The sequence below is a fragment of the Herpailurus yagouaroundi genome, unplaced genomic scaffold (genome assembly GCF_014898765.1).
Source record: "Herpailurus yagouaroundi ecotype Mexico unplaced genomic scaffold, PumYag 188, whole genome shotgun sequence".
NCBI classification, from domain to species: Eukaryota; Metazoa; Chordata; class Mammalia; order Carnivora; family Felidae; genus Herpailurus; species Herpailurus yagouaroundi.
Window position 1 is genome coordinate 19,191,818 of NW_024412419.1, and position 19,038 is coordinate 19,210,855.

The 19,038-nt window shown below is 35.6% G+C and overlaps 1 protein-coding gene across 3 annotated transcripts in view; it reads right to left on the reverse strand.

Moving 5' to 3' along the window:
• ATAD2B (ATPase family AAA domain containing 2B) overlaps positions 1 to 19,038 on the reverse strand; it is a 169,537-nt gene that overhangs the window by 65,645 nt on the left and 84,854 nt on the right. For all 3 annotated transcript variants that reach the window (XM_040496165.1, XM_040496164.1, XM_040496163.1), the window contains exons 14-17: positions 14,548 to 14,707; positions 8,425 to 8,515; positions 2,841 to 3,152; positions 381 to 516 (exon numbers count right to left, since the gene is read on the reverse strand). In XM_040496165.1, coding sequence (XP_040352099.1) covers positions 381 to 516; positions 2,841 to 3,152; positions 8,425 to 8,515; positions 14,548 to 14,707 — 699 coding nt within the window. The remainder of the gene's footprint in view (positions 1 to 380; positions 517 to 2,840; positions 3,153 to 8,424; positions 8,516 to 14,547; positions 14,708 to 19,038) is intronic.

Genomic DNA, 19,038 nt, shown 5'->3' on the forward strand with positions numbered 1-19,038 from the left:
AAAGGAAAAGGAAAAGGAAAAGGAAAAGGAAAAGGAAAAGGAAAAGGAAAAGGAAAAGGAAAAGAGAGAGAAAGAGAAAGAAAGGGAGGGAAGAGCAAGAAAGAAAGAAAAAAGGAAAGAGGGGGAAAAAGAAAGAAAAAGAAGGAGAAGGGAAGAAATCACACAATCAGCTTAGAAAAAATCATCTTTAGTTGACCAATACACCACTTTATTACCACAGATAAAAAGCATACACAGTAAAAATGTTCCCGAATTATATCCAAACGACAGAAAAAAACAAAGTCTTCAAAGTTACAACCATAAGTAATAATATACCATAATTCTAACCATAAAGTGGTAAATATTACTCTAAATTTTTAAAAAATTGATATGTTACTTACATTGTAAAATGAAGGTAGGGTTTATGTATAGCAGCAGCTGATGACTGTTTCTTTGGTGATCCTGAGTGACAACTGGTCTCAAAAATTGATAAAGCATTCTCATCTTCACTATCATCTAAAATCAGAGTTTCTATATCTATTCCAAAAAAAAAAAATAAAAATCCAAAGATTATGAGACTTACAAAGTCATTTAATATTAGTGCCCCTCCAAAGCTAAGGACAACAGGTTTAAAAATCATGTACCATTAACAAGTTACCTATCAAATACAAATCAACCAAGCAAATTGACAAACTGCAGTCTTTTTTAATAATTTGGCTCAGTAGGTTAAGCATCTGACTCTCAATTTCAGCTCAGGTCATCATCTCCCAGTTCCTGGGATCAAGCCCTGCCTCGGGCTCAGAGCTGATGGTGCAGAACGTGCTTGGGATTCTTTCTCTCCCTCTCTCTTTCTCTCTGCCCCTTGACTGCTTGTGCATACCTGCACACACACCCATGAGCTCTCTCAAATAAATAAACTTAAAAAAAAATTGGGAAAAAGATACATATCCTCAGTTATGAAAATCAGAGAAAAGAAATGTTCAATTTGCAGCAGAGTACCTAGTTCATACATAATAAAATATTTAACCTCCTATTTGACAAACTTAAGAAATCAAGTAATTCATGTGATATTTCATGAGAATCTATCCTTGAAAAATATAGTTTTTGAAAAATATAAATTATAAAGACAGCAAAATGCATTGAATGTTGATGATTTTACTATATATAGTATTTTTTATGTTAGTATAATTAATTGAACAATTTTCTGGTGCAGACTACCTGCCAAATAAGGTACTAAAACCTGGGAAAATTAAGATAATTAAAACTTATTACTTTGGGGACATCTGGGTGACTCAGTTGGTTAAGCATATTGGCTCAGGCCATGATCTCAGAGTTTGTGAGACAGAGCCCTGCACTGGGCTCTGCACTGACAGCATGCAGGCTGCTTGGGATTCTCTCTGCCAGCACCCCCGGGGGCCCGCCCACCCGCCGCGCGCACCCCCACCCCACCGCTCCTTGCACTTGCTCTGTCTCTCTCAAAATAAACAAACATTTTAAAAAATGTTTTAAAAAGCATATTGCCTTCTCTTCAAAGTTCACAGGCCTTACTTTGGTTAGTATATGAACCTAAAGTTTCCCTGTAAATGAATGACTTGTTTTTTTTATGTTTGTTTATTTTGAGGGAGAAAGAGACAGAGTGAGTTGGGAGGGGCAGACAGAGGGAGAGAGAGAGAGAGGATGCCAAGCAGGCTTTTGCTGCCAGCACAGAGCCCAATGCAGGGCACAAATCCACAAAACCATGAGATCATGACTGAGCTGAAACCAAGAGTCAGATGCTCAATCGACTAAGCCACCCAGGCACCCCTTAATGAATTTTCAAAGGTAACTTCCTATTTGTATCTCAGGTCCAATCTTGAGGCTAGAATTCAAGACCTTATACAACCAGGTTCTGATTTACTCCCTTACTAATGATTTACACTCCATTCGCACTGCACACTGCAGAATGCACTGCCAAGAACAACAAAATATATTTGATGAGTTGAATCCAGAGGGACATTATAAGCCACATAGTTAAGAACACAGGTTCTAGAGTTAGGTGCCCTAGGTTTGAGTAAGCACTGGAACTTACTGAATGACCCTAAATAAGTGAATACATCCCTAAGTCTTCCAGTCTCCTCCTTTACAGTATAAAAGTACCTGCCCCACTGGACTGTTCTGGGGGTTAATAAGTGACAATTTATGTAAGGGCTTTATAATAAATTAAATACAGGGGTGCTGGCTGGCTCAGTTGGTAGAACATGTGACTCCTGATCTCGGGGGTTTTAAATTCGAGCCCTGTTGGGTATACAGATTGTTTAAAAATAAAGTCTTGGAGCACGTGGGTGGCTCAGTCAGTTAAGCATCCAACTTTGGCTGTTATGATCTTACAGTTTGTTGAGTCCGAGCCCCGCATCAGGCTCTGTGCTGACAGCTCAGAGCCTGGAGCCTATTTTGGATTCTGTGTCTCCCTCTCTCTCTGGCCCTCCCCTGCAAGCTCTCTGTCTGTCCTCTCTCAAAAATAAATAAACATTAAAAAATATTTTTTAATAGTCTTTAAATTAATTAATTAAATGTAAGCCATCATTATTATAGTCAACTTTTCTAAAGAGAATAACACTTCTATGTTAAGATAGAATCTCCCAAGCAATAACAAATAGAACTAACATTCATTCTTTCTTTTTATAAGCATTCACTAGGCAACTACCATATGCTAGGCAATATGCCAGGCCTGGAATATATCCTGGTGAGTGAAATAGAGACATTTTCTGTATTCATGGCAAATATAAAAGAATAACATATAAATAACCTTATGACGAAACTCAGAATTTATTTATGCCTATACTTGTTTCATTTTAACAATATGAAAAAGTAATTTATAGTACCTTCTTTCTTGTCACTCTGGCTAATTTCAGCATGAGGAAACACTTTTTGCAAGACTGCTAGGATGTTGTTGAAGCTTCTTTCCAGTAGTGGCTTTATGATGGGGGACAGTGCATGTCCCGAAGACATGACAGCACGCTGAGAAGCAGGCACAATATTCTGCATTGCATGGTAAAAATCTTGGGCGTTGAGCACTATTGAGGAAACATCTAGCTGCAGTTTATGACTGCTCGCATAGATCTGGGGATATCGCCTCCGCAGGGCAATGAGGGCAGCTTCAGTGCACAGGGCCTTGATATCAGCTCCACAGTAGCCTAATGCACAAAAGGAAAAGAATAACAAAGGTACTAAGTTCATTCTTACAGTACCAACTATAGCTTGCAACTATGTACATCTTTATTAATGTATATATTCGGAAATAATACTAAATCAATAATTATATGCAATTTTGTTAGGAAAAACTGACCATTTAAATCACCTAATAAAATTACTCAGTAATAAGAAAGTATTCTGAATATTTTCATTAACAAAACATGAACTAATGATATTATAAGAAGCCATGTACTTTGTGCCAAAAACACTGATTATAATGTACAATTTTCTTCAGGAAACGTGTTTAAAGAGTAAGTTTCATATCAATCTTTCATCAGTATTCCCAATTATCAGTTTAGTCCTCAAGATATTACACTTACCCATAAATTTTTCTAATATCATTAATTTGCAAACACATATAAGGGAGCAGTACAAAGCAGAATATATGCAGAAATTTCAAAAACAGAGTCATTCTACTACCAACTTTGAGTGCCAACCACAAATTTATATGTAATTACCTGAAAAATTATACTTTAAAGTTGTCACCATCTATCATAATTTCAAAGGTATTAAAGGGAATAAGAATCCATTAAATTTCCATATTAATTTCCTTTTTATATATGTTTAATTTAAAACAATGGATAATCTAGTTCTAAAGTCTATACAAACACAGTGTATTACAGTACCCATTACCCATATGTAACTAATTATTGTAGTTAACAGATCAAGCCCCTAGGGCTTTGAAGTCATTTCACTCATTTAAGCAACAAATACATACAAAAACACACATAAACTCTTAGGTCTTAACCACAAAAATGAAGAAAAACTCAAACCAGCTACGTTGTTTTTATATCAGCAATTAAACTTGCATTTGGTCACTTTTATCAGTTATGCCAGCAGAGGGAACTACTTGAACCAGTTTTAAAACTAAACGCTATGCTCTTCAAAGAGTGGCATCAAGCTTATTTATCTTTTTATTCCAGGCAATGACCTTGTGAAACACTTGAATAATGAAATAAAAATGGTGATTAGGAAAACTATGAGCAGAAAAGAAACAGCCCCAGACTAACTGGCAGAAAAAGAACATTAAGGCACAAAATCAGGTAAAGCAAACTGTAAGTGACTCACACATCTATAATGAAATGTACCTCTACTGTTAGTAGGGCAATCCTGTTCATCAAGTCCCACAAATAACAGAAAAATCCTCTTTGCTCCCTTTCTTCCATAACATGTACCACCGTATCATTTACCTCTTATGTTTATTGTCTGCCTACCCCAACTAGAATGTGAGTTTTGTGAGTGTACGAGTATTCATCAGTTTCGTTCACTAACATATCTCATATACTGAAAATAATACCTGGCCTAGCATTCAGTAGATATCCAATAAATATTTCTTGAGTGAAAGAATGAATAAGAAAAGAAAGGCGTAACTCCAGGGTTATAGTTTGGTTAGTTAAGACTATAACGTTACCACATAAGATCATAAAAAGTGGAGGAATTGTATCTACTAGATTTTTCATCTTTTTTGAAGATGTCTAAATTCTTTAATCATTAATGAAAAATAAAAATTTCAATGAAAATTATGAAAAAACAGAAAAATATTGCATTCTTCAAGAAATATTTATTCAGTTAAGGGAAAATTTAGTATGACTGTTAAGAATCTAATTCAGAAAACTATAAGCAGATTAAGCACTAACACTGTCCCATGACAGCAATCAATCTACCAAACAATTCTTCAAACTACCAATAGTCTTTCATTTTATATTCTATTTCTCAATGAATAAACCTGGAAAAAAAGGTACATTTTCCTATGCCATATATATCGTAGTTATATTAGCTTAATAAAATACCAGCTCGGTTATAAACAGTTAATCAAATAAACCATTTCAGAACAAGTAAAAAATAAACTACCATCTTCAAACAACATAAACAACTACATTTCTTTTTCTTCTTTAAAAGCATATACAAAGCTGGAGAATATATTATATGATCCTATTTCTAAGAGCAAAAGCCTAAATTTAAAAAAAACAAGCTCAGAAACAATGCAAAACAGAAAAAAAAAATTAGAAGGTATTCTATATAAGTGGTGCCCATAACATTTATGTTTGACATAATGTCAGTAACATACATAATAGTAATGCGCTGTTCATTTTCTCTTAATCTACTAAAGATAATTTAAAAGTTTCTCACAATAGACCCCATTTAAAGAAATAAATTTTCACTTGGATTATCATAATCAATAGACTAAAAGAATGGATTTATCTTCATTACATTTGCCCGTGAATGAGAATTATTGGTTTATATCTGGGGTTCTCAGTCTTGGCTACTCAACAATGAAACTGCAACACCAGATTCCCAACAAACCTAGTGAATCAGAATGTCTGGCAGTTTAATATCATAAATGTATATTTTGAGAAAGCTTTACAAGTGATTCTCATATACGAAAGAAAACACTGAGAACTACTTGATTAATAATATACTTCCTTTACTAGACTCTAAAACAATTAAAATTACATGAAAACCATGGCTAAAAAGTTATATTTAGTATCACATGTCCTGGTTTAGGCCTCTTGTCTTATCATAATTAACAGTATATTTTTTCACTTTCTAAAAGGTCCTGATTTAGAAAACTAGATGTAGGTAATATGATCATCCTAGATATACAGAAAACACACTACAGCCTTTTGAAAGTTAAAAGCTGACATTAAAGAAAATACCAACATCCCTTTCATAAGAATTCCATGATCATATTAATTCTACCATTACAATTCTAATACTGAAGAACACACACAAATATCTAGATACCAAGGAAAAAGCATTCCTTTTTTTTTTTTTAAAGTAAGCTCTATGCCCAATGTGGGGGCTTGAACTTATGACCCAAAATCAAGAGTCTCATGCGCTAACAACTGAGCAGGCAAGGCACCCCAAGAAAAAGCATTCTTAAATATTGCCAATGAAATGGAATTTGTCTGAAAAACTAAAAATACAAGCTATTAAATAGGTTATAGACTAGACAAGGTAATAATAAAATTTTAGGAAGTTACTGTTTAAGTAAAACATCAAACATAACAAAGGTCCACAAGATAGACCCCTCACTGATAAACTTTCATTGTTTTGGCCCTCTCAGTGAAAATAAATAGAGAAATATGATTAGGTTTGAGGTCCCCATAACCTTAAGCTCCTACTATTCATGCATGTGACCTGGACACCGAAATTATGTGAGGACTACTTTAAAAAATCACACCTATTATGCATGCAAACACCTCCAAGTACTTGGGAATTTATTTCAAGGTAAAAGTTACCAAATCCATAACCTCTACAAGAGGTCAGTTGTCTGTACAGTTTTTCATCAAGACTACATACTCCTTTTGTTAGGCATATATTTTATTGGACTTAACCCATACATGTCAAAACATGTTTGGGATACAGAAAATGCTAAGTTCATAATGAATTTAAAACTTATTACTATTCTGTTCCTGTTTGAAGACCTGCATTTTTTTATGTGAAACTGGCTTCTTAAATGGAATAAATGTCAAAATCAAAAACAGAAGTCATTTAATTATAATGGATTTTTATGTCACTCTCCAGGAAGAAAATGGTGTATATCCATAAAAGCAGATTCTTCTAAACCACCACCACGGCCACCACCATCCCCAAAAGGCAAGAGAAATTTTTTAGTCCTGTAAGAAATTATGTCTCAAAAATGTTTAAACTTAAGAAACTGACTTTTAAAGCTAAAATAAATCACTTGGAATAATGAGAAGTTGTGACCTTTGGAAATGAAAAGGGAAACTGGGATTCTAATATTTAGGATGAGGAACTAGAGTGTAATCTTTCAGATGGTAAATAGGGTAATAGCAAGTAATTTTAAAATACCTATCTTTTAGGGAATTTCCAAAACTATTTGAAGACTTCTGCTTATTTCAGTTAAGGATATTCTGTGACAGATTCACAGAAGAATCCACAAAGATTTCCCAGTCTGATCCGTACTCTAATAAAATAATATCCTAAAAGTAGCAGGAAATAAAAGGGGGCAAATTTCAAAAAGGGAAAAGACTGGATTTTGTACCAAATACCACCCTCTCCCATAAAGCAGCACAAGGCTTTGCAAAGGTCAAGCCAAATTTACATGAAATGGGTTTGGCGCATGCTCTCTTATACCAGGCAAAGCTTAAACTGGAGTAGTGCTGGAGAGATTTACGTTTTCTCCTCACCAGAAGATGTCGAGGTCTTTGTGGTTCAAAAGTTGAGGTATGCTGCTTCGGAGATGGAGGTCCCTGTGGATGAAGAGGATAATTCGGATGTAGCTAACTGAATGGACTAATGTTCTATTTAAGTTTTAATATTTGATGGTGGATCACAATGATTTTTTAACTAAGTTACTCTTTCTGGTTTTGGTAACTTTAAAGTTTTCCCAAGTAGACTGCTGATAGTTAGTGAACTTATTTAGGGGTTTTTTCATAATGCTTAAAAAATTCATGGAGAAAGATTTTTTAATTTTTGTTTGTGAGAGAATAAGAGGAAAATAGACAAAAGACAGAAAAAGAATGAAGGGGAAATACCAGGGTGTATATTCAGTTGTTTAATACTGTATTCATTTTTATTTCAGACCTAATTAGAGCCAAAACCCTGAATTGCAAAACCCTTGAATTCCATCTCCTATGTATGATCATGTATGTACATAAAATACTCTCACTATATCCTTTTAGGACAGTTGTATTCATTCACTCTGTGGGGAGGATCTTCCACTCTGTGAATAATATAACATTAAATTGGACAGTTTTGTATTTTGAGAAATACTAGCAGATGCCAGTAAGTATTGTCTTTGAAGACTCCTCTCACTCAACTTCTTTCTAGACCACAGGCATGAAGATGAGCCCATCAGGTAACCAATCTGCAAAGTAAAAGACTGCAGTCCTGCCTTTGACATGGACCTTTATGTCTCAAGGTTAAGCTTATTTTTCTTAGTAAAATTTCTGAGAGAGAACAATTCCTAAAAGGACACAATGCAGTAATATCATGGAAATCCAGCACTCAATGAAAACATATTACTACTAGCTTTGTTAATCATCAAACACCTAATGGCAGCTAAAATTGTAATTTAGAAGTGTTCAAACTTCAAGTGAAATGTTCAAAATAAGTGTTACATTTAAAGGCAAAGTCAGCCATCTATTGCACACAGACATAACTATATTCATTCGCATTCCAAACATAAAGGGAAAGGGCCAGCAGAACAAACAGTAACAATGAAAGAATTCAAATAATAGCACTCACCAACACATTTTTCGGCCAATTCACCTAAAAAAGCATCTGATAATTTTGGATTCCAATCCCTGGTATGGATCTGTAAAATGTGTTTTCTTGCCTAAGAAAAACAGTACAAATAAATAAAATATCACCAACCTCTCAAGTGTATTAGCTGGAACAAATTTATGCACTAACCATACCCAAGAAAAACAACTGTTGTTTTTTTGTTTTTTTCTTTTTTTAAGTTTATTTATTTATTTTGAAAAGGGGGAGAGAGGACTTGCAGGTGGTTTGCAGGGGGAGAGGGGGACTGACAGGGACACAGGGAGAGGGAGAGGGAGGGAGGGAGGGAGGGAGGGAGAGGGGGAGAGAGACAGAGAGAGAGAGAGAGAATATGAATGAATGAATCCCCAGCAGGCTCCACACTGCCAGCCCGGAGGCTGAAGCAGGGCTCAATCCCATGAACCGTCGAGATCACCACTTGAGCTGGTTATCAAGAGTCAGACACTTAACCAAATGAGCCACCCAGGCGCTCCAACAACTATTTATTTTAAAAGACATTTCAATACCATGACATCCACGTCAACTCTAATTTCCCATAATAACAATACAATAATATGTGGTAGAGATCATGTCTCTGTTTAACAAACCAAGGTATTTAATATTCTGAGAGGTGAAGGAATCGACTAGTGGCACATGTGACTAAGTGACTGATCTTGACTCATCTAGGACTAGATTCAAAACTAAGTTTCAATATTTTACGTCAGATCATTTTTACCATCTAAATACATATAAAAAACACTTTAATGTATTATAACATTTATAATCTTTTACTGAAATATAATTATAATTGTATAGTGTTGTAATGGTTTAAAATGTACAACATAATGATTCAACAATTGCATACGTTACTCAGAGCTAACTTATTTTTGTTTTTGTTTTTTTTTGTTTGTTTTTTCTTTTTAGGTAGGCTCTATGCCCAACATGGGGCTTGAACTCACAACCCCGAGATCAAGAGTCACAAGCTCTACTGACTGAGCCAGCTAGGCACCCCAGTCAGGGATAACTTTGAAACTACAGATTCAGATTTCACAGAACTTTTGGTTCTATCACATGCATGAGGTATTATGACTGCCAATGAAGTAAACAACAATTTAAAACTTGAAAAAAAGTTTTCAATTGAAAAAGTTTTCAATGAACTAAAGAAATATAATGCATATCATTATCTTGTAGGTTAGTTGATATTTTGGCATTTAATATATAACAAGGTAGTATTTCAGTAAATATTAATATAATTCATTTTAAAAAGTCAAATGTTTGAGCAATTCTACCTTGATTTTTTTTTTCAACATAGCATTCTCCACCTTAAATCTGACTATATAATACAATCAAAATTTTAACATCTTGGTTTCAAATTAAATGAAATGTCTTCTTCTTCCACAGTAAAAAAGAAACTGAAGTAGTAAGAATCCATAATCAGCTGATATTACCATCATGAAGAGGCATATCAGAATTTTACTTTCACATTTGCCTTCTTTCAAGGAAAAAACAACACTTTGTAAAACTTGAATACACTTGTTCCCTCAACACTGCTACTTGAGCTTCTTAAAGACTATGAAAAAGCAAATTATAACCAAGAGGTTAATTTTATTGGCTTGATGAGGAATTTGGGGTCCAGCACCAGAACAAAAAGGACTTCAAAGTCATCAAGCTAAGTTGATGGTCACCTGGGTTGCTCAGTCAGTTAAGCATCCGACTCTTGGTTTCAGCTCAGGTCATGAACTCCTGGTTTGTGGGATTGAGCCCCACATAGGGCTGATAGCATAGGGCCTGCTTGGAATTCTCTCTCTCCTCTCTCTCTCTGACCCTCCCCCTCCTCTCTCTCTCTCTCTCTCTCTCTCTCTCTCTCTCTCTCTCAAAATAAATAAATACACATTAAATTTTGTTTAAAAAGTTGATAAAAGGGGCGCCTGGGTGGGTCAGATGGTTGAGCAGCCGTCTTCAACTCAGGTCATGATCTCACGGTCCATGAGTTTGAGGCCCACAGTGGGCTCTGTGCTGAAAGCTCAGAGCCTGGGGTCTGCTTAAGATTCTGTGTCTCCCTCTCTCTGTCTCTCTACCGCTCGCCCACTCACGCTCTGTCTCTCTTTCTCAAAAATAAACATTAAAAAAATTTTTTTAAATAAATAAAAAATTAAAAGTTGGTAAAATTTGATATCACTCGCTATTGCTCTAATTCCAAGTTCTAAGTTAGGTGTTCAGCTACCAAAATTAAAGCAATGATATGACATTTATTTTCTTCAAACTCAAAGTATCTGCCTGAATAGATACCAAAAAAAGTATAAAATCGAGATCCAAATACAATGTCATCCTGAGAGCTTATATTCTCTAGAAGATGACATCAAGAATCTATTTTACCTCATTAGCAGCACAGGCACCACTTAGTGAAGACCCTCATAGAATGAGAAGCACATCAAAAAAACAAATTTAAGGGGTGCCTGGGTGGCTCAGTTGGTTAAGCGTCTGACTTCGGCTCAGGTCATGATCTCACAGTTTGTGAGTTCGAGCCCCGTGTCGGGCTCTGTGCTGACAGCTCAGAGCCTGGAGCCTGCTTCAGCCTCTGTGTCTCCCTCTCCCTCTGCCCCTTCCCTGCTCACACTCTGTCTCTCGGTCCCTGTCTCCCAAAAATAAACAAACATTAAAAAAAAAAAATTAAGCTGGAAGATACCTTGAAAAATATCTATTCTTACCCTGTCATTTTACAAAATAAGTAAAAATTTAGAGAAATGAAATTAATCACTTAAGGTCAAAAGTTATTGTCAGGTCTCTAAAACATTTAGTGCCTTGCTCTTTCTCTATATAATCAACCAGAGTCTCCTTTCTTTATCATAAAAACAAGAAATAGAAGATGAAATTAACTAAATTAGAAATGCTTCATTATGTGCTTTAACTCTCTCTCCCTCTGTATATATAAGTTATATGGCTTCCCCTACTAGAAAGTAGCTTCCTCTACTATTAAAAAGTCAAAGTCAGGGGCGCCTGTCAACTGAGCATCCAACTCTTGATTTTAGCTCAGGTCGTGATCCCAGGGTCATGGGACTGAGCCCCATGTCAGGCTCTGCACTGGACATGGAGCCTGCTTGAGATTTCTCTCTCTCTCTCTGTCTGTCTTTCTTCCTCTCCCTTCTTCCCTCCCTTTCTCTCTCTCTCTTCCTCTACCCCTCTCCTGCTTGCACACACACATGTGCTCCATCTCTCTCTCCCTCTCTCTCTCTTAAATTAAAAAAGAAAGATTCAAAGCCACATTCAAGCTCTTACTTTTCAGGATTCATAAATACACACATAACACATAACAATAATCATTAAGTGTTGGTGGTAATAAAAACAAAAGAAATTAAAAAGCATCACTGCTTCAAGAAGATATGTGTTATTTTTTGCTAATAAAGAGTTAACAAAATTAGTAAAATTTGGAAGAACCAGAGCTTACTTTTACTTTTTTTTTTTTTTTTATAATAGTTGGTCAAACAACAGGAGTCATGATATTCCACCGCTCAAACTACAGGACTAACATGAGACATTGACTGGTTATTGCTTTAAATTAATGGCCAAATGGAACCTTAACACTCCTCTCAATCCTTCCCTAAGCCATTCATTAGGCCTATCTCCTAGCAGACTAGTTCAGTTTCTCTATCTGCACACTCAGCTTCTCATTCAGACCTTGCTTGCTAAGTCACTAAGAAAACTGAAGCAGTCAAAAGAGAAGTTCCAAAGACTCTCCACAGCAGCTGGGTCCACCTGTCAGCATATGTACCCATAATATTCTGTCTTCTCCCTAGTATCACAGACGAACTATCCAAATCCTATCTAAAGTCATTCTCACCACTCATATAGTAAATACTATCCCCCCTCTTGTCTATTAAGGACACACTATGGTAATTCTTTCTCAATTTCATCACCAAAATTTCCTTCTCTACTGAATAACTGTCTCAGCTTTTTTAAGAACATAGGTTCTCTTGCCTCCAATTCCCTCAACATCTATCACCTCACCTCAATCCTTTGTGTCCTTGTGCAGCAAAACTCTTTGAAAAACTTACCTTCATTAACTGTCTCCAGTTCCTCCCTTCCTGTTCTTTCTTAAGCTAACCAAACTCCAGACAAGCTTTTTTGCACCCACCACTAAATCAACTTGCTCCCATCAGGTTCACCAATGACCAGCATAATGATAAATACAATGGCCAATTTTCTGTCCTCACCTGAGTTAATTTAGCAACATCTGACAAAGTTAGTCATATACTCATTGTTACACTTCTTCACTTGGCTTCCAGAATCCACTTACATAGTTTTCCTCTTACCTTACTGACTGTTCCCTAGGACAGAGGATTTGATAATCTCATCTAATCTTGATAATCTCATGACTTTATTATCTAAGCAAAAAAAAAAGCTAGTTCAGGCCTTTTCCATAGACACAGACCAAGAAAAATGATCTTAGGTTTAGGTCTCAAAGCAGTTTCCTTAAAACGTAGACAGTTAAAATAACATGGAAAACTATGTTGAGATCCATGCCGTACAATATGGTAAGCCACTAACCACACAATGCTATTTTATTTAAATATTTAAAGAAAATTTAAAATCAGTTCCTTAGTCACACAAGTGACATTTAAAAAGCTCAATAGCCACATGTGGCTAGTGGCTACCACACTGGACACTGCTTAATGGACAATGCAAATACAGAACATTTCAATCATTAGAGAAAATTCAATTGGACAGTGCTGTTTTAGACCTTGTTTATTGTTTTTGTGTGGATTGTGAACGGCATGAATTGTGAGGATTGTGAACGGCATACATGACTGAGGTCCACATGACTAGGGTGATATAGAAGATAATCATTTAATTCAGATAATGGCTTTCCTGTGCCGAAATGAACACAGACTGTGTCTCTTAAAACTAAACACACTCTCCACGTATGCTAGAGCCTAAAAGATGTGCTTGGACTGAAGTTGTCCCAAACAAAGATAACTGGTGCTTCCCCATGCTGAAATAGACTGTTCCCACTTCTACCCTTGTCCCCACAACAAAGCACACCTCTACACATTGATACAGTCCTGGAAGCTGCACTTGGGTAATGAAAATGCTGTATATTCTATGTTTCCTATCCTGACAAAGTCAGGTAAATTCAGTACCAAAGTAAAGCCTCTAAGTTAGATAGTCCAAAACTGAGACAACTACAAATGTGGATGTGTAGACTGATTTCAAACTGAAGTATTAACTGTCCTACACAACAGCAACATTGCCTTCATTTCCCCATAATCTTCTACACTGTCCTACTAATCACAGCATTTCACATCTATGTGTGTAAACCAGGCATTTTACATGGAGATCTAAATCAAAGCTATGCAACAATTACAAATGTGCATGTGTGTATATTATATATTCATAAATAGCATCTTCTTTCCTTAGGTTATATTTGTATGGATATGTTATAAACGTTTTACTTATGCTTAAAATGTTAAATTACATAGAAAATATTGTTAAATATAGTATCTTCTCTACATAGATCTCTCCCTCTCAAACTTGAGATCCTCGTGAAAAGACAAGTCAATGAATAAACTGGTCCAAACCAAGAATAATAAAAATATCAAGCAGAATTAGGGGAAAAACTTGTATAATATATTAACATTTTACACAATGACTATACATTGTGTAATTATACATTCTTTTTAAAAAAATACACTGTAATGAATAATTTTTGCTGCTCTAAATTAAATATGATGTTATGGTCATTTCTATGAAAATTTGCACATTGGGTTCTTATTTATAAGCTCACTAATATTCTAAAAACATTATTTTTATGGGAACAAAGCTATTTTGGCTAAGTGGAGACATATAACCTGCCATCCAAGATAATTACTACAATCTGGTGAACTAAAGTAAGCATTTTAGTAACCCAATCAAGAGTTTTCCTGAATAATTATTAATAGAAATAGACTAAATTATTTAATAATCACAAGCTTTTTCTGAGAATTAACCTAAGATATTTCATAAGCACAAAATTTTAGAAATGAAAATTCATAAAATATCACTCTCACAGTACATACATGGTTGATAAATGGATCACAAATAAATCTTAACACACTGAAAACAAAAACTTACCTTTTGATCAGGCAGGTTGAAAAGGAATTCTCGGTCAAAACGACCCGGTCTCCTGAGAGCAGGATCTATAGAATCAAGTCTGTTTGTAGCACCAATAACAACAATTTCACCCCTGTTATCTAATCCATCCATAAGAGCAAGGAGGGTTGATACTATAGAGCTGTAACAAAAGTTTCAGACAAATGATAAATTAAAAAAAGGAAAGAAAAAAACTGTAAAAACTGCTGCTTATACTACACTTTATCAGTCTTAAATGCTAATAAAATTATAGCATGAATAAATCTTAATGCAAAATAATGTACAGAAATTATTTTTAAAAGTATTCAAACAATTCATTAATAGACACATAAAGCAAACAAAGAACAATAAAAGAGATAAGGATTCCATCAGAATTAATAATTTTTCTGCTTCAAAGGGCACTATCAAGAAAACTGAAAAGGCAACCTAAAGAATGGGAGAAAATTTTTGCAAATTATATACTTGATAAGGGTCTAAGGTCCAGAATATACAAAGAACAATTACAACTCAACAATAAAAAGAAAATTAACCCAACTTAAAAATAGTTAAAAGAGGGGTGCCTGCGTGGCAGTCAGTTAAGCATCTGACTCTTGATCTCGGCTCAGGTCATGATCTCACAGTTCGTGAGTTCAGGTTCCGCATCAGGCTCTGCACTGATGTTGCAGAGCCTGCTCTCATTTCTGTCTCTGCTTCTCTCTGACCTTCCCCCACTTGTGCTCTCAATCTCTCTCTCTCTCTCTCTCTCTCTCTCTCTCTCAAAATAAATAAACTTTAAAAAAACTTTTTTTTAAGTCAAAAGATTTAAATAGACATTTCTCCACAGAAGATATACAAAGGGCCCATCATTAGGGACATGCAAATCAAAACCAAATGAGGTACCACTTTGAACCCCCCAGCATGATTATAATAAAAAAGACAGATAATAGTAAATGTTGGCAAGGATGGGGAGAAATTGGAACATTCACACAGTGCTTGATGGAAATGTAAAATGGTGTGCCTCCTTTGAAAAGTCTGACAGTTCCCTCAACTATTAAACATAGAGTGATCATATGATCCAGCAATGTCTAAAAAAAACTTGTACAAAAATGTTCACAGCAGTATTCATAATAACTAAGAGGCAGAAATAACTCAAATGCCCATCAACAGATAAATAAATGTGGTGTAACAATACAATAAAATAGAATTTGTCAATAAAAACAAATGAAGTACTGACAGATGCTATGATACAGATGAACCTTGACAACACTAACTGAAAACAGCCAGTCACAAAAGTCCCCATATTGTATGATTCCATTTATATGAAATATCCAATAGGCAAATCTACAGAAATACAAAGTATATTAGTGGTTGCCTAGGGTTTAGTGGGGGATGAAGAGGAGATTGGAGAGTTATGGGTAAAGATTAAAAGGTTTCTTTCTTTCTGGGAAGATGAAAATGTTCTAAAATTAGTTACGGTGACAGTTACACAACTCTAGAAATATATTGAAAGCTACTGAACGTGGTTTAAGTGACTGGACTGTATGATATATGAACAGTATCTCAATAAAGCTGTTTTTAAAAAGAAATACAGGAGTGCCTGGTTGGCTCAGTTAGTAGAGGATGTGACTCTTCATCTTAGGGGTCATGAGTTTGAGCCCTACAATGGGTATAGAGATTACTAAAAATTAATTAAAATAAATATAAAAATCTCAAAAAAAAATCTAAAAGTCTGTTTTAATATATAGCAATCTGGGGGGAGGGGTTATATCTGACAATTTATACGATGTTTAGAGTTCCTATAGAATTACATGTGCATTAGGGGTGCCTGGGTGGCTCAGTCAGTTAAGTGTCTGACTTCTGCTCAGGTCATGATCTTGCAGTTCATGGGTTCGAGCCTCGGGTTGGGCTCTGTGCTGACAGCTCAGAGCAAACAGCTCGGATTCTGTGTGTGTGTGTCTCTCTCTCTCTTTCTCTCCCTCTCTCTCTCCCTCTCTCTCTCTCTCTCTCTCTCTCTCGCCCCTCCCTTGCTTGTGCTCTCTCTCCCTCAAAAATAAATGAATTAACATTAAAAAGAAAGAATTACATGTGCATTACTATTATCCTTTCAGACAATTTCTTTACAATGGCAATTATTTTAACTAAGTTCAACTCAAAATAATCTTGTGCATATTTTAGAGTAGTTTCTGAAACTATGACTTAAACATTTCTGAATAAATTTGTTACATGTCTAATTATAACAAAAATCAGTTCTAGTAACAAAGGTCTTCCTAGTGTTTCCCAACTGTTCTCATTTATATCCTTTACTCTTACTGCTAATACCTGCCAGAAATAACTTCTCCAATATGCTCAACATGTTAAAGAAATCATTCTCACCCCCAAATAAACTGTTCTAAATGTTTCTCAAAACTATAAATGGAACCAAAATGCTAGAGATCCAGTGTACATGCATATAGAGGATTTGTGCTTGTTCTTTTCTTTTTTTTCTTTTTTTAATGTTTATTTATTTTTCAGAGAGAGACAAAGCCTGAACAGGAGAGGGGCAGAAAGGGAGGGAGACACAGACTCCGAAGCAGGCTCAAGGCTCTGAGCTGTCAGCACAGAGCCCGATGTGGGACTTGAACTCACAAACCCTGAGATTATGACCTGAGCTGAAGTCAGACACTTAACCTACTGAGCCACCCAGGCGCCCCTAGACTGGATAATTCTTTATTCTGAAAGAATGCCCTGTGCATTATGCAATGTTTAACAGCATCCCTGGTCTCCACCCACTATCCAGTCTTGACAATAAGACCTACCCAGGCACCCTGTGCTTGTTCTTTTCTAATTAAATAAGAGAAAATTAATGACCTAAGTGTTTCACTTCAGATATAAAGAGTGCAATAAGCATCCTGAAGCCTAAGTTCATATTTATTACCTCAAATTTTTCCTTAGCACATTCCAATCACAGACAGGCATGTCAAGTGTTTAAGATTTATCAACATTTTTAAGTGTTTTCTACAAGGATTTTCAGAAGACAAAGTCTTAAACATGGCCAGAAACAGAATTATAACTTAGCTTAGATTCTACCAACAGTTGTCTTCTTTAAAAAAAAAAAAAAATTAAATGACCAGCCCTTGGATCAAAATCCTCTAGTAACCCCTATTACGTTCAAAATAAAGTCCAAACTACTTTATACTATATTTGAGGCCTACCTGCCTGCCCTAACCCTTCTCCTACATTATCTTCTAAAAGCATTTGTGTAATTTAAATATGGATCTAAATAAAATGAACTGGAATTGTTTTGTATGGTATGAAGAGGGATCCAATTTTTTCACCAGATACCCAATTCTCCCAACATTATTTATTGAAAAGGTCATCCTTTCCCAATAGTATTGCACTGTCTCTTTTATTATAAATCAAGCATCTATATATGTGTAGATTTATATATGGCTCTGGCTCTTTTCCATCAGTCTATTTATCAAGACTTCTACCAACATCAAATCATCTTAATCCTAAGAGGCCTTAATAACCAGTAGAGCAAATACTCCCACCTTGTTCTTCCACAAAAGTCTTCACTATTCTTAGTCCTTTTTATTTCCATACAAATTCCAGAATCATTTTGTCAAGTTCCGCCCCAAAAAAGTTGATTCTGAACAGGATTATACTGAATCTATTGATAAATATGGAAGAACAAACAACTTTTAAATATCCAGTCTTCCAACTTATGTAATGGTATTTCTCTCTATTTATTTTATTTTCCTTTAATGTTTCTGAACCAAGTTTTATTCTTCCCCCCAAAACTATACATGGAACTTAATTTATTCCCGGTATCTTCTATTCTAAGTGAGTTTATAAATAGTAATTTTGCATTTTTATACAGAAAACTGGTACACAGGGGCGCCTGGGTGGCGCAGTCGGTTAAGCATCCGACTTCAGCCAGGTCACGATCTCGTGGTCCGTGAGTTCGAGCCCCGCGTCAGGCTCTGGGCTGATGGCTCAGAGCCTGGAGCCTGTTTCCGATTCTGTGTCTCCCTCTCTCTCTGCCCCTCCCCCGTTCATGCTCTGTCTCTCTCTGTCCCAAAAATAAATAAACATTGAAAATAAAGAAAGAAAGAAAGAAAGAAAGAAAACTGGTACACAGAAAAACAAAATTCTCTATAATGATTGGTTTAACGTTGCAAGATGCTCATTACTATACTTAAGAAGTTATCTAGGGGTGCCTGGGTGGCTCAGTCAGTTAAGCGTCTGACTTCAGCTTGGATCATGATCTCATGGTCCGTGACTTCAAGTCCCACATTGGGCTCTGTGCTAACAGCTCAGAACCTGGAGCCTGCTTCGGATTCTGCGTCTCCCTCTCTCTCTGACCGTCCCCCACTCATGCTGTCTCTCTCTGTCTCTCAAAAATGAATAAAAGTTTAAAAATTTTTTTAAAAAAGAAGTTATCTAGAGACAGCTTTGGAATTTCCACATGCGTAATTATATCACCTACAATGACAACAGTATTGTTTACTCCTC